Genomic DNA, 23,173 nt, shown 5'->3' on the forward strand with positions numbered 1-23,173 from the left:
TGCCGTTTTAGAAAGTGTTTAGATAAAAATAAAATCATAATTTTAAAAATAATTTTTACAGTATACGAAATAAATATATAAAAAAATTTATTTCGATTTGTAAAAAAATATTTTTAAAAAATATTTTTATAGCTTTCCAAACACCCCTTAAACGAACAACTGAATAGTTTCATGGGCAGGGCTCGTTCCCATCGGTGAGTAGAGTAGTGGACGTCGCTGCAGCGTGAGGGGTAGAGTGAAATGGAGTATATGGAAACTAAGGGTAGATACTTGAATTTGTTTCCATTGAGAACGGATAACGACAGCATGGTTATCCGTAGATTACAGGGGGGCGTAGGTACGGAGCGACAAAAAACTAAGGAACCAATACGGGCCTTTACACGAATAAAACACATACCATTAAAAGCAGAGTCAAGGAGAGGTCACAAGTGCTCCCGTCTCTTCCACTCTCAGTTAACAGGAACAATATGCAAGTGACCCATAATAGCAATCGTTGGACTCCATTGATTCATACAGTTGCCCTATGATTTGGCCAGTGTGATTTCAGAGATTTTCCCGCCTGATTTGCCACCCGACAAGTTGATCCCGAGACCGCCCAACAATATACTCGATAAGGAAAGAAATTGCCAAACAAAAATAAACAAACAGAAAAAGGGGGGAAAATAGATCATATGAGAGATAATATCAGCAATTTGTCCATGGTAAAATGCTTTAACTGGCCAAAGCAAAGAGTACAAAATGAATTCGTGCTTCAAAAAAGAGAAGCAGTAACTTCATTAACTTCCGATACAACTTGATCATAATCTGACTTCAGTTTTTCTTGTTCCCCTTTATCTAATTCCCCCTTAGCAGGCTTGGTCATCACTAAAACGCAACAAGTTGGCCTCTTAGTCACTCCTGCACTTGCAAGGTCCTGGAAAATCACACAAGAGAATGCCTACGTTAACATAATCCCATAATTTTTCTTAAAATATTTCAACATCACATAATGGCATAGCACGTCTTATTTTATATAATTAAAAAAGAGAGAGGGACAAGGTAAAATTGATTTCTTACTTCTTTCGATGGGACATATATGTATGGGATTTCAGCTTCTTCACATAAGATAGGAAGATGAGTGATCACATCAATCGGCGAAATATTGCCAGCTATAACACATAATCTGCATTAACCAAAACAGAAAATTAGGGATAGATTAATTTTCCTTTTCATGCAATTGACCAGAAAGCAACTAGATGAAAACCAAAAAGACAAAGGTTAAACGAGCATCTTTCAAGGAACTACTAGGGCTTAGGAGCATTCTTGATGAAGTTGTTAATTGCAGATGTTTCAGAAACCAACAGGTCCCATGTCCCTTTTCTACTTAATAAATCAGATTATATTAATAAATTGGATAATATTCTGCTAAGCTGGGCGATTCTTTTGCCGCAATGCAGAGAGCAAAAAACTTAATGCTTAAGAATCAATCAGAGCAATACCATTTCGAGACATTTTAGTCAGTCTTCCCTGACAACAAAATGTCAACTAATTCTCTTTAGACAGAGGATCGCATTTTCACAGAATACTAACCCTTTATGACCACGCCTTATACTTTTAACCACTTCCTTTACTCCTCTCTTTAAGCACTTGTGTTCAGAAGCTGAAAGAATAAGAAAACGAATTGTTGCAGGTGAGCACTTGTTCTACATTAAAATAAGCACTACATATGTAAAACCTAATGGCTGGATACAGTAATTTTAGAAGAAAAAAGAAGATATGATGCATGATTAAAACACATTCCACGATCACAGGAAGGAAATTGCGTCATATCATATCCAAGCTACCAAAAACGTATCCAGCGATTGCTAACAGAATGAAAATGTGATACCAAGCATAGAAAAACAACCAGCTAAGACAAGAAAGAAAGAAAAAGATGCACATGGGGCATAATACCTCGACGAACAAGTTTAAGAGTTCGCTTGCAGAGCTTCTTCCCAGCCAGAGGTTTGGCAATCGGAGACAGGCCTAGCATCTTCTTCTTCTCCTTCTGCGCCGACTTCTCGGCTTCACCATCGCTCCCCATCTCTTCCCGGAAGTGAAGGAATGACAGTCGGGGAAGAAGAATACAGCAGCTAGGGTTTAATGTAGGGTTTCTCTTTTGTCGCTCCATAAAATCCCATTATGTATTTTTATATCTGGGCCTAACTTCCCTGCTTTTTCATGTGAGAAGACGGTGATTGGGCTCAATAAAACCCAGCAACTATGGGCCTGACCCTTGTTCTTGGGCTTCAATGGACTGCCGGCGTCCAGTATAACATAGACCTGTCAAGGAAAATAAATTATGACCCATTTAAGAGGAAAGATTACATGTAATCCTGATACAAAAGTTTGATTCAATTGTTTGTTTGGACTTTATAATATAAAGAAGATTACATCTTGATATCCTGATTCTCTTAAAAGTTTGCATCCCAATTATATAGATAGACCTTATAAATAGGAATTATACAAGAAGAAAAATACATTATTACCCTTAAAAACAAGATAATCTACTTGGACCCCCTCCTCCATCTTGCACTGCCATCATTTTGATTACCACATGCTTTGCCTTGACAGTGCCATCGCGGCCATGAAACCCCGTCCCCAACCTCACCCTCTTACTTTCCATCCACTCATCATCTTTTTTTTTTTTTAAGCCTAACATCTAGCCTTCAACCCTAAAATCAAAACCTCTCAGAAGTCTTTCAATTTGGAGATCTATTTACGTATTTATTATTAGATGCGTTCCTGACCAATCACTTCCTCATCTCACTCCTCCTTGTTTCTTCAACTCATAAGAATTTTTTTCATTGTTATGTTTTTGCGATGATTTCTGATTTTGTGGGAAGAAAAATATTTTCTTGGCTAATTTGCGGTGCAGGAGGGAGGCATTTCTCTTCTGTTTTTTTTTTTCCTTGTCTGATAAGGATATTGTTGTCTTTTTAATTTATTTGTAATTAAGTAAATATGAAAAATATATTTTATTATCTTATTTCTAATATTGTATCAAACAAACTTATTATAATTATTATTACATTTCCACCCGTTTCCTTGCATCACAATTGCAGGTGCTCCAATTACATTTTCTTCATTCGTAGCGTTTGATTGGATCAAAATTAGATGAACACTAATAATCTTATAACATCAATGAGAACTCTCATCGTCCACTGCCACTGAGGAAGCAGTACTGCTCTCCTTCATAGTTGTCTAGGCAAAAGTCCCATTTTAAAAATAAGAATGACTGACAAAAATCATTATCTAAAATAAAAATCTTAGAGTTAAAAAACTGAAAATATGCCTTAAAAATTCAAAACTGAAACATAGTATTAGGAGATTTTTTTTGGCCAAAAAAGTTAGAAGATTGAAGGTATATTTTTATCCAAGTTAAAAAGAAATTTATATTTTTATCATAAAAATATCTACGGGACAGGTTTAATTTAAAAATTACAATTAAAATGTTAATTAAGATTTCTATACTATACAAATATTATTAGCCTGAGAATCAGGATTAAGAATATGTCACGTGAGCATATTAAAAGTAGCAGAGAAAAATTATTCCACGCTAATCTTGAACTTTAGTAAATACTACTCCTCCGGTCCTTATTATAAGACCCCATTTGACTTTTTATTTGGTCCTAATTATAAGACCCCAATCCATTTTGTCTCTTATATTTATGTATTTTTTTCCAAGATAATCCTTCTAATAATGATAGTTTTAGCCAATATACTTAATTAGCAAGGATATTTTAGGAATGACAACACTTATTTATTATAAATAACCAATTTAACTTACTTCCTTAATCTCCTCAAATAAGTCAATTGAGTCTTATAATTAGGACCGGAGGAGTATTTTTTATTTTTAATATAAGAGTTAGTTTAACTTTTAATTTGGTTATCAATATAAGATTCTGATTTATTTTGTTTCTTATATTTATCTATTTTTTCAAAATAACTTTGTAATAATTACATATGCTAAATGTTTAATCAAATGACACTTGATTCACAAGAGTTTTAAGTAAGATAATATCTATTTATTACAAATAACTAACCTAACTAATTTTTTTATCTACTTAAATTAGTTAAATACTTTTCGGATCCTAAATATAAGACTCTTATACTAGTATAAGAGTCTTATATTTAGGACCGGGAAGTAATTCTTATATTAAAATATGGAGGTGGTAATATGAATCCCAAACTCTGTTTTTTGGCCTGAAATAAGAATCCTAAACTTTAATAAGAGAATAAATTCCGTTGGCAAAAAAAGAGAGGGAGAGAATAAATACCGTTGGGAAAAAAAAAAAAAGGAGAATAAATTCGATGGTAAAAGAAGATAACAAGGGAGTAAATTCTCCCGCGGCGCGAGCTGTTTTTTGTGGGCGCCACTGAGCGAAGCACCATCTTGGGCATTCCAAAACCTAACGCAGAAGCCGTCTCCGTTGAAACTTGAAACAGAGGAGGTCGCCTGGTTGCAATCGGGACTTCGAGAGACAACCATGCCTACCATCGGTGTCGGGCGGGATCGTCTGTTCGCAGCTCTAGGAAGGACTTACAGTGAGCTTCATTTCCCTTTTCAATCTATCCAGCATTTCAAATGCGCGACAGTTACTGACACTTGCTGTCGTTTTTAATTTCCAGCACAAGAAGAATTCGAAGACCTGTGCTTCAGTTTTGGAATCGAGCTTGACGACGTTGTAAGCTCTTTGACCAAAACTTAAACGTTTTGATAGAAATGTGATTCATCTTACTGATACAATGTGATTCTGACAGACTACTGAGAAAGCAATTGTGAGAAAAGAAAAGCATTTGGAGAAGAAGTTGATGAAGGTGAAGAAGTTATCTACAAAATCGAAGTTCCGGCCAATAGGTACCCTTACATTTAAATTCTTTTCCCTTAATTACCTCGTGCATGCAGATGCAATCAAAATGTAGGTGTAAATTGGCCCTTGCTTCCCAAAAAAGAGTCTTTGATATGACCTTGTAAATGCGTTAAATGTTATTGCTGGTTGACGAATTTTCCTTTCAGGGCACTGGCAAGCCCAACTTCCATTTTAAGTTTACTTAATGATTTACAGTCTTCTGGCTCGAGCCTACGTATAATCAATCGGGGTTGAACCACTTGTTTATATTTAACGGTTTCATCTTATGTTTCTCCTTGAATTTGGGATTTTTTTTTTTTTTTTGGGTTTGGGTTGCAAGCTTTGTACTTTCTGAGAGATTAGCGATGATAATGAAGTATGCTGTACGGAATTAATGCTTGAACGAAGCTAAGATGCTTTTACTTGCACAGATATGACCTGCTTTGCCTTGAAGGGCTAGCTCAAGCCCTCCGAGTGTTCTGTGGTGTCCAGGAAATCCCTACGTACAGTTTGGCTGACATTAGTAAAGATGCAATGCTCAAAATGCATGTTAAGCCAGAGGTAGTTATGCTATCCCTGAACCACTTTTTCAAGGCCATTTACTGATTGGAAACTGAGATGTGTCTCTCGTGTTAATCATTGTAGACATCTTTGATTCGTCCATATATTGTTTGTGCCATACTGAGAGGGGTAACATTTGATCAAGCAAGATACAACAGCTTTATTGATCTCCAAGACAAGCTTCATCAAAACATTTGCCGGTAATGTTGTTTGACTCACTTATTTGCTATCCATATTCTCTTTGGGCACGGTTGGTTACTGGTTTATATGTTTTATATCATTTTTAAATCTTTAGATTCTTTATTTTCTTAGCTTTCAAGGAAAACTGGGTAATCCTTGTTCATTGGTTTATCAAATTATGCTGTTTTAATTCTAAACTGCATTGCCTTTTTTTAGGATCATTTCAACACTTTATCTCTATGTTTAATCTTCATTTTGTTTTTTCAGGCGAAGAACTCTTGTTGCAATTGGCACTCATGATCTTGATAAGTTGGAAGGCCCTTTCACTTATGAGGTTTCTGCTAAAATATAAACCATGAATATTCTGTGTTATATATATAGGATAGTAAGAAAAACATAATAGGAATTCAGGATCTAGAAGGACTCTTGGGGTATTATGTTGAAAGTTGAAACCTACTTATTAGGAACTTGGAACTTGCTGCCTAGCCTATGCATCTTTTTTATCACTAAACGTATCTTCTTACAATCTGTGTTACAACATCTCTTTCTCTATTGGTTAGTGTGGCATACACTTTCATTTGAGTTGACTGTATGATAGATGGTCTTAAACCATGTTTGAAATCACTGATTGGTAGTGTTTATGTTAAGATCCGGTTAGAAGTTGCTAGTTATGTTCGTTTCTAAGTCAATCTATTTAAGATTTTATCCTGATACAAAGTTGGTATGAAATTTTTGAAGTAGATAAGATTTTGTTGGATTTGTTAATTATTAGGAAGGATTTATTTGGAATTGAAATAGTATTTGGTATGATTATACTCCTCCGGTCCTTAATATAAGACCCGTTTAACTCATTTGATTAGATTAAGGAAGCTAGGTAAGTTAGCTAATTATAAGAAAAGTGACACATTTTTTCTAAAACACCATAATTATTTTTCTTAATACCCTTTCTCCCTCTTTTACTTGATTATGAGGGAGTATCTATGAGAATAATTTAAAGAAAACTGATAAATATGAGACATGGGTCTTATATTTAGGACCAAAATCAATTCAATAATTGAGTCCTATATTAAGGACCGGAGGAGTATTATTAGGAGGATTTAGATAGGATTTAATTGTATTAGTAGGATTTGAACTATATCTGCTAGGACTTATGCCTGTAAATAAGGGCAGCATACCTGCTTCATTTTTGTCATTTAGGAACACTGAAATTATTAAGATTATTCTCGTGGTCTCTGTTCCTTTCTCTCTCTTTTCCCCTCTTTCTCTCTCTTTCCGATCTAAATTCCATAGTAGAAGCGTTGAAGGATTCTGCTTTTCTTTTTTCTTTTTTTCCCCCTGGTTGGAGTTATATGGCCTACTTAGCTCCATTCTATTGTTGCCCGAATACTTTGAATACTTAATTAATTGTTGTGCGTCAAAGTTTATTGGTATCATAAATGCTGGATGATGCTGTAGGTAAATTTAACAGGCTTTACTGCAAAGCTACGCCATTGATAATTCTTACCTTGTGTGTTTTTTACCCCCAGGCTTTACCTCCTTCAAGTATAAATTTTGTGCCACTAAAGCAGGTATTTCTTTTAAAACTAACATATCTTTGAAATTGCATACTGCTACCACTTCATTTAGTTACTCTTATTTTATTGATTTATTGTGCAACGCATATGGCTTAAACAGTCCTCTGTTGCATGATACTAATAGGATAAAAGCGTTTTAAACTACTCTGGATTTTTGTTTTGAAATTCAACTTTCATCTTCTTTTCCCTTTGGGTGCTGTAGGAAAAGAACTTCAGGGCTGATGAGCTTATGGAGTTTTACAAAGTGAGTTCTTACAAATATTTCTTTATTGGCTTTAGCATATCCAACTAAGGGTTTTTATTTGTGCACCTCCTTGGAATTCATTCAATTATGGGTCGATAGTTTATTAAAGTATCTTTTAATAGGATGTTGTTGTTTAGAGACAACTCTAAATATTTACCTGGTTTATGTTTGACAGTCGGATTTGAAGCTGAAGAAATTCTTGCACATAATTGAAGGCTCACCAGTATTCCCTGTTATATATGACTCTAAGAGGTATTATATTTCTTTAGCATACTGATCATCAAATAGCTTATAATGTTTCAAAACATTTTGCCATTGTACGTGTTTAGCTGTTGCAAACTTGTGTTTGCATCCAGGATGCCCTATTCACATTTAATTTTGTTGAATCACTATGGATGCTGACTTTGATCACTTTTTTTTTTTTGGTAATATATACTGTTTACAGTGTTGCTAGATACAATTTTGAAGATACTGTCTAATAATTGCCAAACAAATGTAAAATATAAGATCATAGATAGTTTTGTTTCTCCTTAGCTTATAGGTAATGTTTATTGGGTTAACTTGCAGAAGCAGCCTTGTTGATTTTGCTTCTTCTCTGTTTCCGTACATTGTAATTTTTGCAAGCTGATATAGTAGCACTTGACCTTATTCGCACCCAAATTATGTTGTGCAATTCAATTTTTGACATGTTATACTCTTTTGACAGAACTGTTTTATCTTTACCCCCAATTATAAACGGTGCACGTTCAGCCATCACTCTAGAGACAAAGAACGTATTTATTGAATGTACTGCTACTGATCTGACAAAGGCAAAGATTGTTTTGAATACAATGGTAGAGAACTGTAGCTTACTGCGTTGTCTCTATTCAACCTCATTTTTTCTCTTTTCCATTATGTTGATGGTGGCAGCCTATTCTATCTTTTGTCAGGTAACAGCCTTTTCAGAATACTGTGAGAAGAAGTTTGTAATTGAACCAGTTGAAGTGATTTCCTCTGATGGAAAGTCATGCATATATCCTGATTTATCTATCTACAATATGGAAGTTTCTCTGTCTTACATAACTGGACTGATTGGGGTGTCATTGGAAATGGAAGAGGTATTTATTTCATGTACCTTTCTTATGTAGATTGTATATGTGCTTCATAATCTTTAACAAATGATTATTAGCCCGATGAACCCAATAAATTTGTGGGCTGAGTTTATAAGAGGCAAAGGTCCAATATGCTGGATAAGGACAAGTCTAAGTCTGATTATGATGGTAAGAGGACTAAAGGTGGACCCAAGCCTGCTAATGCTGAAGGCTGAGGCCAATGACTATTACCCAGGATTTTTTTCCTACGGAGTGGGCAAGGAAAGACACGTTGACTGGGGAGATTCCCGAACCTCTTGAGTTCAGGGATCATTTTCTATTTCTGCTATTGTTCACTGTCCTCTATTTTCTTGCTTTTTCCAGCTGTCCGGTCACTGTAGCCAAGTATTATTAACTTTTGACTACCTTGACCTCTGCGTCCTCTTCCATTCCTCATAGAAGAGGCTTTGTACTGACTCTCCTACTTGTTATGGATCAATTATTAATACCAAGTTACATCAAAGCAACATATAGATTAAGTGGATTGTTCCTTTTCTTGCAAATTGGCTGTTGATAATCTTTGGCTGATCATTTAATTCTTGTCCATGTCATGGCTTTCTTTATGGTCCATTGCCTTAAGCACATATGCTAACTTTATCTTGTTTAACGCAGGACTCAGGGCTCTGATGTTTTCTGAACTAATTAAAGCATTAAATAATGCTTAATTTGCTGTTCTTGTTGCTTAAGAGATATCCTTTTCTTCAGGTCACTGGACTATTAAATCGAATGCAGCTGCTTGCCAAACAATCTGTGGCTGACAATAAGCAGGGTAACATTGTTGTATCTGTTCCTCCTTCCAGAAGTGACGTTCTTCACCCATGTGATGTTATGGAGGTATTGGCAGGAATTTGCTTGGTCAATGAACTGTTGCCATTCAAATTGTCAAAGACCTGGATCCATTAAATGCATATTGTGCTGACAGCTTGTTGATATGTGCGTGTTTCAATTTTCTCTCTGTAGGATGTTGCAATTGCTTATGGATTCAATGCTATTAAGGATAAAGCAATCATTGATAATAAGGGCTCTAAGAGGTTGGCTGCTTCCTTGAGATTACTTCCTTTGAATGAACTCAGCGATCTTATCAGAAAAGAGGTATAATGCAAGTGCTTTAACCATTATGGTTTAAGGTTCATGCTTTTCAGGCTTAAAATATATTCTGCTCTTTTTCTTTTTCTTTTCTGGATAACAAAAATACATGCCACTCTTATCTATAAAATAATCCATTAAATGTTTAAAGTAAATCATTTTCATTATATGTTAGGCTTAATTTATTTAAATTTTTCTATTTATCTGAGTCTCATCATTCCCTAATCTTCTTTGCAGGTGGCAATGATGGGATTCACAGAGGTCTTGACTTTTATACTTTGCTCTTCTAAGGAAAATTTGGCATGCTGAATCGTAAAGATGACGAAACAATATCCGTTGTCATTGGAAACCCTAGATCTTCAGATTTTGAGGTCTGCATGCATTATATCAGCATATAAGTTTGAGTACTCATTGTTTGCTCAGCAGTTCCCTGACCTTCACAAAGTTCATTACGCTTATCTTCCCTTTTAGTTGCCTCACTATGATATTTTTCATGCTTCAATTCTCAGATGGCTTTAGTTCTAGATATTAATACTTTATCCTATTCTCACAGGCTGTTAGAACTAGTCTTATGCCAGGCATTTTGAAAACTGTGGCTCACAATAAGGACCATCCGAAGCCCATAAAGGTATCATTTTAGCTCTTACCCATATCTGTTAACCTGTTGGATTTTTGAACTTAATCAGCTAAATTTGTTTATTACTTTTCAATAAGAACATCAACTTAATTGATGACCTATGCATAAATTAGTTGGAGTCTCAACCACCTTTTTTTAATAAAGGCTTCAATGTTGCCTTTTGAGTTCTCTGCCGATTGCACTATCTGTTTGTTGGCACTAAAGTATCTTTGGTCTTAGTCTTGTGTTACTATAAAGTATTTGATAACTATACCTCTGCATCATAACAAGTTTCTGGATTCATCCCTTTGCTATCTGTTGGTTCAGATTTTTGAAGTTGGTGATATTGTGGTCTTGGATGACACAAAAGATGTTGGTGCCAGAAATCAACGCCAACTTGCTGCGCTTTACTGTGGTTCTAATGCAGGATTTGAGGTATAATAAGCATTGATGTCATGGAACTTCATTTAGTATTTTTGCTCTTTGAATACCGAGTTATCATACATAATACTTTTATGTAGTGCTTACTGTACCTGACCAAGTTGGGATTTTTTAAATAAAAACAAAAGCATGAAGGACAGAGCTATACTTGTTTTTCTTTTGGGAAAAAAAAATGTCCCTAGATTGCTTTTTTTATTTTGCCCCAGAGCTTCAAGTTCTCACTTGCCTTACCCCTTATAAAGTTTATGGTTGATAATAAATACTCCTGCTCCTCACTGTTACAATGAATTCCCTCTAGAGATAAGAAAAGTAAATTGGATTATCATACTTCTAAATTTTATTTCAATGATATGCAGATAGTTCATGGCTTGGTTGACAGAGTAATGGAAAAGAACGGGGTTCCTTTTGTTTCACCTGGTGATAGAACAGGTTATTATATTGTGCGATCAGATGTAAGTATATATTGCATAGATGTTCTCTTGCGTGTGAATGTTTGTGTTCCAAGCTCTTCTCCGTAAAGTTTTATGCTGCTGCTGATTACTTGACGTAACTGCTTAATGAAGGAGCCCGAGTTTCTTGCGGGTAGGCAAGCTAAAATCGTTTACAAAGGACACCACATCGGCACTTTTGGCATTGTTCACCCGGAGGTACTTGTGATTACTAAAATTCTGTTGGCTTGATTTAGGGCTTATTTGGCAATGTTGTGAGCCTTAAAAGCTGCTGCGATGTTGACGATATGGAAGATTGTGGAAGAACATTCAAACTGCCGTTTGATAAAAACATTATTTAAGATGCTATAAATTGAATAATATTCACAATGTTTGGTAAATATCCTTATAAGCAACTATGTGTTGGGTGCTTCTCAGAAGAACCACAATTATTGAAGATATCAAATGCAAATTTCTACACTTTGCTGTCACAAACCACCAGAAGCAAAAGACCACGTCATTCACAAATAGGGCCTTAGCATGGAAAGTTATTAGTTCGTTTTGCATGCCTATGTTTATAGGGGTTTGTTTTATTATCTTTGTAATTGTCTGTTGTTTGTCTAACAAGCTAATATGCCCATAAATGCCGGTGCGAGAGGTATTGTCTAGCGAGTGGAAATAATTAGAAGGAGGCATGGAGTGCATACTTCAGTGTTCCAACGATGTAATTATATCTCAGTGGCAATAGTTGTGTCTATTTGACTTGGCACATTTTCCTCAACATTTCATATTATTTGTATCTAGAAGTTTCAGAATGTCCTTGCAGGTGCAAACCAATCAGATAATGTGCTTTGGGGTCAGATGCATTATAACCAATAATGCTTATGTTTTCTTTCAGGTATTAAGCAACTTTGACATTCCTGATCCCTGCTCCTTCGCAGAACTCAACATTGAAAGCTTCTTATAGAGATTAACTAACTGGAGATGTGAGTGTCTTCATCAATATTATCTGTTGTAAGTCATTGACAATGCAGTTTGTATTTTCTTCATCAAGTAGCTTTACTCAGCTATTCACACCATCATCCCTCAATTATTACTCCCCTCCTCTCTCCCGGGTAATTTTGTTTGGGCTGATATTCGCCGACTTTTCTGCAGGTAAGCTGGTGTTCCCCCACTGCCTCTTTTGATTCACATTGCACCTTCAAGCTGTGAATTAGGAGCTCTACCGCTTGACTGCTTTGTTCATCATACATGGGTTTCCTGGGAACTTAAAGCAACTGTAACTGGGAAAATGGAATAACATATTTGCCCGAAAAGGGCTGTTTATTTACTTGACAGTTTTGATTATTGGAAGCTATTTGCTACCTGATAAAAATGACTTCCGAGTTGCATAGCTTTATATGGGAAGGAAGAAAAAACTTTGATTTTGGCCTTACAGGCTTTGTATTTGATAAATTCGAATTTTATTTGATGCTAAAGGGGAGTGGCGAGAATGTTTGCTAATCAAGGGGAAGTCAGTGGACATAGCATTTCATATTGCGTGATTCTTTAGAAGTCCATTTACTACTTCTGTTATTAATTATAAGAACTAGTTAGTTAATTTGAAGAGATTAAGAAAAGAAGTTAAATTAGTTATTTGTAATAAATATGTAGTCTTTTTTAAAATATCTTTACTAATTAAGTGTATTGGTAAAACTAACATTGTTAGAAGGATTACTTTAAGAAAAAATGCATAAATATAATAGACAAAATGGATTGGATTGTTATATTTAAAACTAAAATAAAAGTCAAATAAAATTTTATATTAAGGATCAGAAGTAGTAATATTTTTCGGGGATAATTAGGTTGCTAGTTTTTATAGTTTCATCCAATTTTAAATTAGATCTATGTAGTTTTTTTTATTATTATATTTAAATCCTTATTGTTTGCTCAATTTTGATGAGTCCTTCCATTACTAACATTGTTAGTTTAAGTAGATAAGGGCTTATGTGGCAGCATTCATTGTCTTCTTCCTCAGCTTCTCTCCCTCTCTCTTCCTTTCAATCTCCTTTAAACCACCCGATGCTCTCTCTACATAATGATCGTCTTACTTGCCCATCTTTTCAACTAATAAGGCCCACTGTCCTTCCTCACTCCCCCTTCTATTCTCACTCTCACTCTCTCTCCCCCTTCCTTTCTCTCTCTCTACTACCTTCACTGTCATGAGAGATTCTTTCAAGAACAACAAGTTCTTCCCATGATAATCATGGTGAAGAACCCAATCAGACAAGAAAATGCGGTAAGTTAGAAACGAAACTATCTCCAAACATTTGTTGGTGAGCTCGCAGGAGGTTGATACCGTCGCTGTTATGACTTCTAGTGGAAACTCAATATTTTACTGTCCAAGGGTTTAACAATACAATTAATACATGGAGAATTTTGACACCATGAATGTTAGAGACCATATCGTCTTCATTCGTAGAAATTAGAGAGAGAGAGAAACGAAGGAGAGAGAGAGTGAGAATGGAAGGGGGAGTGAGGAAGGAGAGCGGGGGTTTGTTAGTTGAAAAGGTGGGCAAGCAGAACAATGATGATGCAGAGGGAGTATCGGGTGGTTTAAAGGAGATTGAGGGGAGGAGGGAGGGAGAGGTGAGGTAGAAGACAATGAATACCTGCCACGTAAACCTTTCTCTACTTAAACTAATAGTGTTGGAACTGAAGGACCTTATCAAAACTGAGCAAACAATAAAGATATGATAAAAGAAAAAAAAATATAGAGACCTAATTCAAAACTGAATGAAATTATAAAGACTAGCAAACTAATTATCCCATATTTTTCGTCTGGTAAAAAGAGCGCATAGTATACAAAGGGAAAGAGATAACGTCATGCTTGGTCGGAGTTCAAAAAACGAGTATTTAAGGATACAATGAAAAGTGAGAAATTTCATGCCATTTTTTGGGGGATGTCTTCTTCCATTGCTTCATATATCTGCTACCCTCTTTTACCCCCACATGAGCATGACGTCGCTTTTTGTGTCGTATCAACTAATTTGATTTTTTTTTAAGTTAATACAATTCTTGTTCCTCAAATTTTAATAATAGGATTACATGTTCAAAATTTTTATTCAATTATAAGGATTAATATTCTAAATAAAAAGAAATTAAAAGGATTAAAACCTGTGATTTAAAACTTGTGAGATTAAAATCAAAATAAAAATAAACTTAAGGTTTGATGGTCTAAAAGTCATATTAACTCTTTTATTATTATTATTATTATTATTATTATTATTATTATTATTATTATTATTGTGTTATTTATTTTAATTAAAAATAAATGTCAATCATTCAAATCAAGTATTTGATCAAAAAAATTATGCTTACTACGCAAAGAAATTATCTACAAAATGAGTCTTAGATTATTAGATAATTAATTTACAATAAAAAGGGATCTTAATTATTTCAACGAATGCTATTTTTGATTCTTAACGTAACTTAAATTTTAAAAAAATTTAAACTACAGAGTGAGTGTTATATTATATCATATTATATTATAGGAAAAATTAATCTTTTAGTTCTCTAATTTTTAACTCACTTTTAACTCAATTTTCTAACTATGACTTGACGCGACTCAGTCCCTAAACTTTCAAGTTAGTTATGATTTAGTCCCTTAACTTTACACATTTAATAATTTAATCCTTTTTCATATATAAATTATGTTGAGTTATCAATTAATTATCTGATGTGGCAAAAATATTATTTAAAAGTATTAAAAATGGCAATCAGAGCTTCCTGTATGGGGAAAAAAACATAAGCTTTCTTCTTTCTTCTTCATCCACCTCGACAAGGCCAACAGATGCAATAAGAATAGATGTGAAAAACAAGTAAATAAAAGTTTGGTGGACCAAAAATAGAGATTACTGGAAACCATAGCAATTTTATGCCATACATGAGACTCCATTTGAACTATGCTCCTCTAACCTGGTCTCCAAATGTCAAAAGTAACGGACATAAAGGTGCCAAGGTGCTTTTAGTTGTGTAATTGATTCAACTTCAAGGATACAATTCGATAGTGCTAATTTATATTGGAATTATATAGTGTTGTCATGGGCTTGGGCTGCATACGGTGCGGCTGACTTATATTGGGTGCACATTTGTAGCCTTTTTTGAATTTTCCCAGCGTGGCCCACCGGAGTGGTTGAGGAAGAAAGCTGATGCTCTTTTTTTCCCCCCTCATGCTGGAAGCTCTAATTGCAATTTTTAATACTTCTAAATAATATTTTTGCCACATCAGATAATTAATGATTACTCAACATAATTTATATTAAATGTGAAAAGTTAAAGGACTAAGTCATAACCGAGTTGAAAGTTCAGAGACTGAGTCACGTCGAGTCATAGATAGAAGATTAAATTAAAAATAAGTTAAAAATTAGAGGGCCAAAAGATTAATTTTTCCTATATTATATTATATTATATTATATTAAAGATCGGAGGAAGTATTTGATATTACTGATCTACTCCCCCCCTAATCCGACGTTGAAATGAACACGATGATGAGAATCGGTTAATGGAATACCTTGCACTCCCTGATCTCACATTCTATTTGTTGATAATTTCTCCATTCATTTCAAGTTTGAGGGCAAGCCTTTCAAAACGAACACGGCGAGAAGCGGTGTCTCCATACGTCAAGCATGATCAAAATCGGGAGCTCATGGAATGACTCCAAAGAGGACACTTGGGTCGGGAAGAAAACTCTCAAGCTTCAATGGATTTGCCACAAAAACTGCAAAAAACTGTCGTCAAGAGGCCGCGACTCTTGTGACTTGCTCGATAATCTTTGACTTTACGTGCCGCAAATGTTGTTCTTATTCACAGGTCATTCCAAAAGATCTAGCAAACTATGAGCGCAGTTTCAGACTAATTTCGGCCCCAAATTCATCTTTCTGGCTCACAATTGCGACAAGGATGATGTTCGGCATTGTGAGGGAAGGGACCATAGAAGGTTTTGTATAGATAGCTAATAAATTCATGAACCTTGGCCTCAGGACCTTGGGGTTGATTAGCATTTAGCAATCATGTCGAATATAGCTATCCTTGTTGTTTTCGCTCTCCTCATTTGTTCCTCCTCTGTCGCTAACTCCAACAGATTATTGAGTAGGCAATTTCTGCCACCACCACTCACAGGTCCAGAATCTCTGGCATTTGACTCAGTCGGTGAAGGACCTTACACTGGTGCTTCTGACGGAAGAATCTTAAAATATGTAGGACCAAGTGATGGTTTTGTTGAATTTGCTTCCTCCTCGCCATGCAGGTAATTTTTTGATTCTGCACATGCCCTTTAAGAGAGGTCTGCTTCTGATTAAAACTAGATGTTTGATGCTTCAGGAACAAAACCATCTGTGATGGGATTTCTGATTTTTCAGAAATTCAAAAAACATGTGGGAGGCCATTGGGATTGGCTTTCAATTATCAGACAAGCGAACTGTACATAGCAGATGCTTATTTTGGACTCATGAAGGTGCCTTCCTCTGGAGGGTCTCCAACCCAAGTTGTTTCTTGTGTAGAAGGGAAATCTTTTCGATTTCTAGCAGGCTTGGATATAGACCCTCAAACTGGAGTTGTTTATTTCACAGAAGCTAGCACCACTTACCAGATCAGGTAAATAATCCTTTCCTCTTGGTTGTCTTCACAAGGTTGCATAGCTGGGGATGTTGAAACTATCATTGCCCACGATAAATATCAGACCCAACTGATTGACCTAACAGGGGAAACAAAAAAGGACACCAATCTTTTCATTGGGTCAGATTAACAACATTCAAAGGAGTTAGCTCAATCAAATAGCATGCCTTCTTGCGAGATCTGCAGAAGAGATTAAAATCAGATAATACTAGCCATGCACCCAAAAAGTAATGGAAGAGCCGGCTAGGAACTAGAGAACCAATATAGAAATTAGCAGACCTATAAAAAATGATCAGGAACTAATGAACTGGGATTTTTCATACTTCTTTCTTCTTATTATTGAAACCACGGTGGATTGGATACTAAAAACATCAAATGTACGGAACAAAATTTTCAGAGATCTACCGACACTACTTAGGAGTGGAGATAATTCGGGAAGCCTGGTCAAATTCGACCCATGCACCATGGAAACGAGTGTGTTGCTTAGAGATCTAGCAGTGCCATCTGGGGTGGCTGTAAGCAAAGACGGTTCATATGTGTTAGTGAGCGAGTTCATGGCCAACAGAGTCCAGAGATTCTGGCTGGAAGGTGACAAACAAAACACATCAGAAATATTCTTACAGCTCCCTGGAAAACCAGATAATATCAAGAGGAACTCAGCGGGGGACTTCTGGGTGGCGGTGAACAACCAGGTGGGATCGCCACCACCGTCAAGGCCGCCGGTTCTGCCTCTGGCAGTGAGAGTGGATGGGAATGGTTTTGTTTTGCAAGAAGTGGCCCTGGTTGAGGAATATGGTACTGAAATGGTGAGTGAAGTTCAGGAGTTTAACGGGAAGCTGTATTCTGCTTCCCTTGATGTTTCCTATGTCAATGTTTTCATGCCTTAAGAGATAATACTAATGTTTTTAAGCTTCCAAACCAAACCCAGCTTGCCACGTTGCTACGGTACGGTGGCATAAGATACTAATGGAGAACATGTCATTTATCAAATAATTCAGAGAGATTTATAATATCTCTTTCCTTCTCTATTGCAGTACACGCGCGGCTTTTCCCAATACGCCATACTTTTCCCACATACATGAACAATATGTTTCTACAAATTTAAACATAGAATGTATTACAAATTTTTCATGAAATAATAAACCAAAAGATTAATGATTTTTTTCAATAATAGAACATTAACATTGTAAACCAAGATAGTTAAACAGCGTTCACCCAAAAAAAAAAACATAGGTAAATATCATTACGTTGATTTGATTAAAAAAAATGTACACTTGTCTACCAATATGTACAAGTATACATTTGATTCTTTAATAACAAATTAAATCTAATAATTTCTTGCAAAATAAATATTTTTGTTATCGTGTTCTATTTTCTATAATCACCTTAGTTATTTTCATATACGGAATAATTAAATGTTTAGACTATAAGATTAATTTTAATTTAAATACCAGAAAAAATATTTTGATAAAAGAATATTTAAATGTTATTGAACAGATGTAGGGGTGAGAGAATTTTTTTTGGGGACAAAAGAGCGAAAATTTATCATAATAATTAATTGTTAAACTTTAGTTTTAAAAAAAAGAGGGAAAAAAATAGAAAAGGATGAGAGGGGGGAAATTCCGGTAATGGGCTCGGGTTGGGTAATGGGCTATTTTCGACCATGGAAAAAGAAATGGACAACCCGAACTACCGAAATTGGTGACCCGTCTTTTTGGTTCGAAGGAAAACAGATTTACGGGAGAAACTGGAAAAATCAGCAAATTTTTCTGAAAAATTTTGCATTTTGCACTGCTTTGCTCTCACATCAATTGTTCTCACACAGATTTACTTATGGATGGCCATTAAAATAAAAATGCCTCCAAAATTACAAAAATTATCCGATAAGGTGGACATGGTCTTCGCTTCCTTCCGTAGATACTTTAGCATGAAGCAGCAAAGCTCCAAGGTCCAGCTTTTGTACGACCACTGCAACAAGATCTTCACGCCTTCCGGAACACCTCGTCCTTCTTCTCAAGCCTTACAGAAGCTCTCTTCAGTTCTTGGTATTTTTTATTGAACTTTAGATGTGCATTTTTTCTATTGTTATGCTCTTCGACTTATAGTTTTACTCAGTCGTAAAACTATGCTTATGGGTAGCTCAAACAAATAGTGCTCGTAGCTAGTGCTGCAAGTAGCGACTATTGTCAATGTTGTTATGGGTGTTAAAGTAAAACGCTGGAATTAATTCTTTCATATTAGAATAGAATTAACATTGCAATGCTTGAAATTTTCGACTCTAATTTGAAGGATGGAACGCATTTCATTTTATCTGTAGAAACTGTGAGGAATAAATAATTTTGTAATTAATACTGATTGAGAAAGATATTAGAACTATAAAACTTGTGCACTCATGGACCTGTGTAAACTGGCTTTCCAGGGGGCGTGTCATTGGCTGGTTCTAGAAAATTTTTACTTTTTGAGAAAAATCATAATTGGTGGCTTAATATGATTTGGAGGACATCAATTCAAGAATCTTTTTTCTGGCCTCTGTAACTCTGAAGTGCTTCATAAAAGATTAATCTATTTCTGCGTAAAACTCAGCCTGTTGCTTAAACTATCAAGTAATTTTACAGTAGCCTTAGAATTTGATATTGGTATTAGACAGTTGTCTAGTTTGTTTTATTTATCAAAATAAATTTTTGGAGGAAAACTTGAAATAAAACTGTTCTCTATGTTTAGATTGTAAGCTATGCTGCAGCCCGGTTAATATGTTTGAGGGAAATAAAATCCATTTCTAAGGCAAGGAAAAAGAAGACGTATGCAATATATAATATGTACTAAACTTCCCTGGTTGCTGCTTTGCATGAATGATCTTTCGAGTCTCTTTACTGACAAAATACAGATAACTTTATGATCTCAAGAGGTTGGAATTTAACTCTGGTTAGAATACTATGATGAATGATTTTTCATGCGCTGTTAACAATGCATGACTTAGCAGACACTGTTCAACCAGCTGATGTTGGGCTTAAAGAGGAAACTTCAGATGATGATCGAGGCCATGGATTCTTTGGAATTACCCAACTGAATAGGGTAGCTCGATGGGCTCAACCAATAACATATGTGGATATTCATGAAGGTGACAGTTTTACGGTGAGCTTTGATGTGACATTTACTCAGTTACAGAACCGACATGTCAAACCTCTAGACTCACAAGTGATGAGTTAGTGATCTGACTTGCAATTTTATATTTGTCTCTTGTTCATATTATGTGTGGCCTGAAGGGCAGTAGCAAATAAAAAAGAAGGGGTAGAAGGTGAAAATGAAACCCATTAGCCATAGCCCTTTGAGTATCTGCTGGTCATTCAAATGGGAACTAGTATTTGCATGCTGATTTCTTAAACTTAAGCTGACATTTACTCTAGCCATTTGCTAGCAGCACATATACTGTTCAGCTTCTCTTCTCTCATTCTATGCTGTTAATTTGTAAATTTTACTCTTAATTGAAAGAAACATAGTAAAATAGTATTAGTGTAACTAGGCCAATAGTTTATCTTGCCATTTGTGTAAGCTTCATTTCTGGGGTCTAGGCTTGTTTGTGTTTATATGTCGTTTATGTTTTATCTATCTTCTAAAGAAACAAGTGCCTTTGTATTTAATTTACCAAAAGTACCTGATTATCGGTACATGTGTGACTCAGAACTCAGGTTTATCTAAACTGTTCCTTATTTTCTTGCAGTCAGACTGATCATGATGTCTGTATCTAAAAATTAATCATAATGATTTTCTTGTGATTTTTCCACCCACTGTGAAATGGAATTTACTCTTAAGAATAAAACAAATTCATTTGGTGCAGATGTGTATATTCTGCTTTCCTACTTCTTCGGTGATTCCACTCCATGATCACCCGGGGATGACTGTATTTAGCAAACTCCTCTATGGTTCTTTGCATGTGAAAGCTTATGACTGGGTCGAGCCTCCCTGCATTGTAGAAAACAAGGAACCTGGAAGTGCTCCAGGTATGACATAATTATATTACATTTTTCACTTCCTTTCTTTAGTTCATCCTTGAAAGTGAAGACCTTGTCCTGCCAAAGTGTAGTCTTCCTTACAGAACTCAAAATATCTACAATACATGTCATTTAAAAGGAAAATTATGTAAGAAAAGAAGTAGACCACTGCTTGAAAAATCAATATATTTTCATAGACTTCTCAAACCACAAGTCTCCTGGCTGGGAACTATGAGCACGCAGATGCAGATGTGATGGCGATCAACTCTAAGCTCATGATGATGACTCGTGTAATAGTCATCCTGAACATCTATTATCTAATGCTCATATAGTTGATTGTCTTAAATCTACTGGACTCTATAATCAATAGGACTCATGGTTTGTTTTCCCCTGTATAATGTGGTCTATCTTTGTTTTTGGTTTATTTATTCTATTAATTTATTCTATTAATGATATCAAACCTCAATAGGTCACAAAATTTATTGCCTCTCTTCCTCCTTCTCTACGATGAAGGTAACAATAATGATGTCTAGTGATGCAATCAATTGCCTTCATATGATGGCAGCCATTTTTTTTCTGATTAACATAGTAAATGGTTTGAATCAGCACAAGACGAGCAAATGGTTGCAACTTACAAGTCAGAATGATTTCACTATGTGATGTAACACACTCACACACTTGTACAGATGCAAACAAAGGGGATTATGAGGGAGACAGATAGGGGAAGAGAGAATCGAGTAACAGAAATGGAGGGGGAAGAAACAGAGCGAAAGAGCTTTTTTTTTTTGGGGGGGGGGGGTCATAAGCAGCAAATCGCATTATTCATCAAAATATACTTGCATGTGCTGCATGGTGGCTATTTACAGAAGCCACTACTCAGGTTTCCTTCTTATGAAGGAAGCATAAAAAATAAAATAAAGGTTTCCTTCTCAAGAAGGAAACATCCCACTTGCAGCCCATATGCTAAATAAAGTGAAAAAGAAAGTAATAAAATACGAAAGTAAGATAGACTCCCTTCTACATGAGGTTTCTTCAAAATATATCGATTCTTATATTCCTTTGCTATGATATCAAATTTGGTTTATAATAACTATGAATTCTACTTCTGTTATTGCTGAGGACCCAATTTGTATATTACTCATGAACTCTCTTCTTGAACATCGAGCACCCAAATTTGTTTGATCATATATGGTATTCTGGAGCTTTTTCTTGGACATCAGTCAATTTGGAAATCATCACTTCTTGCCTTATACTTCCTGCCTTTCTCTGTCAAGTAATTTATAATTCTTCCGAGCATCTCTTATTTTCGGTTTTTCCCCTTCCTTGTAGTACGACTGGCGAAGTTGGCAGTTGATAAAGTTTTGACTGCACCATGCGAGACATCAGTTCTGTATCCAAAGGAAGGTGGTAATCTGCACTGTTTCACGGCAGTGACCCCCTGTGCTGTGCTAGACATTCTCGCACCTCCTTACAGTGAAGATGCAGGAAGGAAGTGCACATACTATCACGATTATCCTTATTCAGCATTTGGTAATTAACTGCTAACAAACGTTGCCTATATTCTGTGGATCATACTACTGATTGAACCCCAAGTTGCAAACGAGGACTGCTTTAGTTCAATTGCGTTTTCCCATTCTAAAGTATGCCAATGCTGCTTAAAATTCTTGTAAACTCGTTTGTTCATTTGGAATCGGATATCAGAGCCATATCTCAGAGTTTTCTGTTTGTTACTACACTGCAGCAACGGGAAATGGATCTAAGGTATGTGATGGAAAAGAGGAGGAATATGCTTGGCTTGCTGAGATAGAAACGCCTAGTGACCTTTCCATGCGGCAGGGGGTTTACTCTGGTCCGGCTATCCAGACCTAGCTCTGGCTGTATGTTTCCCGTTTGATGTGTGGGTGACATGAATGCTGGAAAATATCTGCCATCCTTTTACTCCTGGAGGATCTAAAGTAATTATACGTAGCATTTTCTGGTGGATTCCTTTTCGTGTATGCATACTTGGGAGTAAAGTCTTGATTCAGAATCCGTATTACCGTATTTATCCCTTTTTCTTTTTCTTCGGGATGTATCATCTTTTTATCCGAGAGTCATAAATCCTGTAAATATTCAGTCAAAGGTTATGGCTATAGTGATAACTGGATTTTCTCGTCACATGTCTCCTTCCGTTCCTTGGATGTGATTTTCTATTCGAAACATGCCTGACACTAAATGTAGGTAATTTTCCCGATAAAAATTCAAACGTTATAGGGTGTGTTTGGATTAGCGGTGGGAGAAGTAACTTTTTTTCAAGGGGGAATTTCACTGTAGGACCGTAGAAGGCAAATAATTTCAAAGAGCCCCCAAAACTTTCTGAAACCTCACTGCAGGACCAAGGGACCAATCTGATATTAAT

General features: G+C 35.7%; 4 protein-coding genes across 5 annotated transcripts; 3 read left to right on the top strand and 1 right to left on the bottom strand.

Annotated features, from left to right (window-relative positions):
• Positions 1 to 474: 474 nt before the first annotated feature.
• On the bottom strand, positions 475 to 2,125 carry LOC114713289 (H/ACA ribonucleoprotein complex subunit 2-like protein). Its single transcript, XM_028897900.1, has 4 exons — positions 1,933 to 2,125; positions 1,570 to 1,639; positions 1,057 to 1,162; positions 475 to 913 (listed from the first exon to the last, which is right to left on the bottom strand). The coding sequence occupies exons 1-4, from the start codon at positions 2,060 to 2,062 to the stop codon at positions 752 to 754; spliced, it is 468 nt and encodes a 155-aa protein (XP_028753733.1). The 5' UTR covers positions 2,063 to 2,125; the 3' UTR covers positions 475 to 751.
• A 2,339-nt stretch (positions 2,126 to 4,464) lies between these two features.
• On the top strand, positions 4,465 to 12,566 carry LOC114713280 (phenylalanine--tRNA ligase beta subunit, cytoplasmic-like). The gene is given in 22 exon segments (XM_028897891.1): positions 4,465 to 4,566; positions 4,651 to 4,706; positions 4,783 to 4,819; positions 4,822 to 4,879; positions 5,303 to 5,432; positions 5,517 to 5,632; positions 5,880 to 5,946; positions 7,139 to 7,180; positions 7,389 to 7,430; positions 7,606 to 7,682; positions 8,137 to 8,263; positions 8,360 to 8,527; positions 9,266 to 9,394; positions 9,521 to 9,652; positions 9,884 to 9,938; positions 9,941 to 10,017; positions 10,200 to 10,274; positions 10,590 to 10,697; positions 11,060 to 11,155; positions 11,267 to 11,350; positions 12,030 to 12,145; positions 12,287 to 12,566. Coding segments are annotated over 21 exon segments (1,803 nt in total). The 5' UTR covers positions 4,465 to 4,508; the 3' UTR covers positions 12,099 to 12,145; positions 12,287 to 12,566.
• On the top strand, positions 4,669 to 22,932 carry LOC114713282 (plant cysteine oxidase 3-like). 2 transcript variants are annotated; one of them, XM_028897894.1, is made up of 6 exons: positions 4,669 to 4,672; positions 18,735 to 18,831; positions 19,767 to 19,918; positions 20,622 to 20,784; positions 22,105 to 22,305; positions 22,517 to 22,932. In XM_028897894.1, exons 4-6 carry the CDS (start codon positions 20,622 to 20,624, stop codon positions 22,642 to 22,644), a joined length of 492 nt encoding a protein of 163 aa, XP_028753727.1. In that variant the 5' UTR covers positions 4,669 to 4,672; positions 18,735 to 18,831; positions 19,767 to 19,918; the 3' UTR covers positions 22,645 to 22,932. The 2 variants fall into 2 exon arrangements, with proteins under 2 accessions (XP_028753727.1, XP_028753726.1); XM_028897893.1 differs by lacking the exon at positions 4,669 to 4,672 and having other exon boundaries at positions 18,543 to 18,831.
• Positions 16,183 to 17,673, top strand: LOC114713281 (protein STRICTOSIDINE SYNTHASE-LIKE 11-like). The gene is made up of 3 exons (XM_028897892.1): positions 16,183 to 16,418; positions 16,493 to 16,765; positions 17,184 to 17,673. Exons 1-3 carry the CDS (start codon positions 16,183 to 16,185, stop codon positions 17,671 to 17,673), a joined length of 999 nt encoding a protein of 332 aa, XP_028753725.1.
• Positions 22,933 to 23,173: the final 241 nt, after the last annotated feature.

This window comes from Neltuma alba, unplaced genomic scaffold (assembly GCF_004799145.2).
Source record: "Neltuma alba isolate B1F8T4 unplaced genomic scaffold, ASM479914v2 tig00011422_pilon, whole genome shotgun sequence".
In the NCBI taxonomy this organism is placed as follows: Eukaryota; Viridiplantae; Streptophyta; class Magnoliopsida; order Fabales; family Fabaceae; genus Neltuma; species Neltuma alba.

What these genes read in the sequence shown, in the direction of transcription:
- LOC114713289 (XM_028897900.1), bottom strand. Translation starts at nt 2,062, where the DNA reads ATGGGGAGCGATGGTGAAGCCGAGAAGTCGGCGCAGAAGGAGAAGAAG. An exon ending in TCTTAAACTTGTTCGTCGAG is followed by an intron (nt 1,640 to 1,932) that starts GTATTATGCCCC and finishes TTATTCTTTCAG; the next exon opens with CTTCTGAACACAAGTGCTTA. An exon ending in ATAAGGCGTGGTCATAAAGG is followed by an intron (nt 1,163 to 1,569) that starts GTTAGTATTCTG and finishes TGGTTAATGCAG; the next exon opens with ATTATGTGTTATAGCTGGCA.
- LOC114713281 (XM_028897892.1), top strand. Translation starts at nt 16,183, where the DNA reads ATGTCGAATATAGCTATCCTTGTTGTTTTCGCTCTCCTCATTTGTTCC. An exon ending in GCTTCCTCCTCGCCATGCAG is followed by an intron (nt 16,419 to 16,492) that starts GTAATTTTTTGA and finishes TTGATGCTTCAG; the next exon opens with GAACAAAACCATCTGTGATG. An exon ending in AGCACCACTTACCAGATCAG is followed by an intron (nt 16,766 to 17,183) that starts GTAAATAATCCT and finishes CAAAATTTTCAG; the next exon opens with AGATCTACCGACACTACTTA.
- LOC114713282 (XM_028897893.1), top strand. Translation starts at nt 18,624, where the DNA reads ATGGCCATTAAAATAAAAATGCCTCCAAAATTACAAAAATTATCCGAT. An exon ending in GGAACCTGGAAGTGCTCCAG is followed by an intron (nt 20,785 to 22,104) that starts GTATGACATAAT and finishes CCTTCCTTGTAG; the next exon opens with TACGACTGGCGAAGTTGGCA. An exon ending in TTATCCTTATTCAGCATTTG is followed by an intron (nt 22,306 to 22,516) that starts GTAATTAACTGC and finishes ACTACACTGCAG; the next exon opens with CAACGGGAAATGGATCTAAG.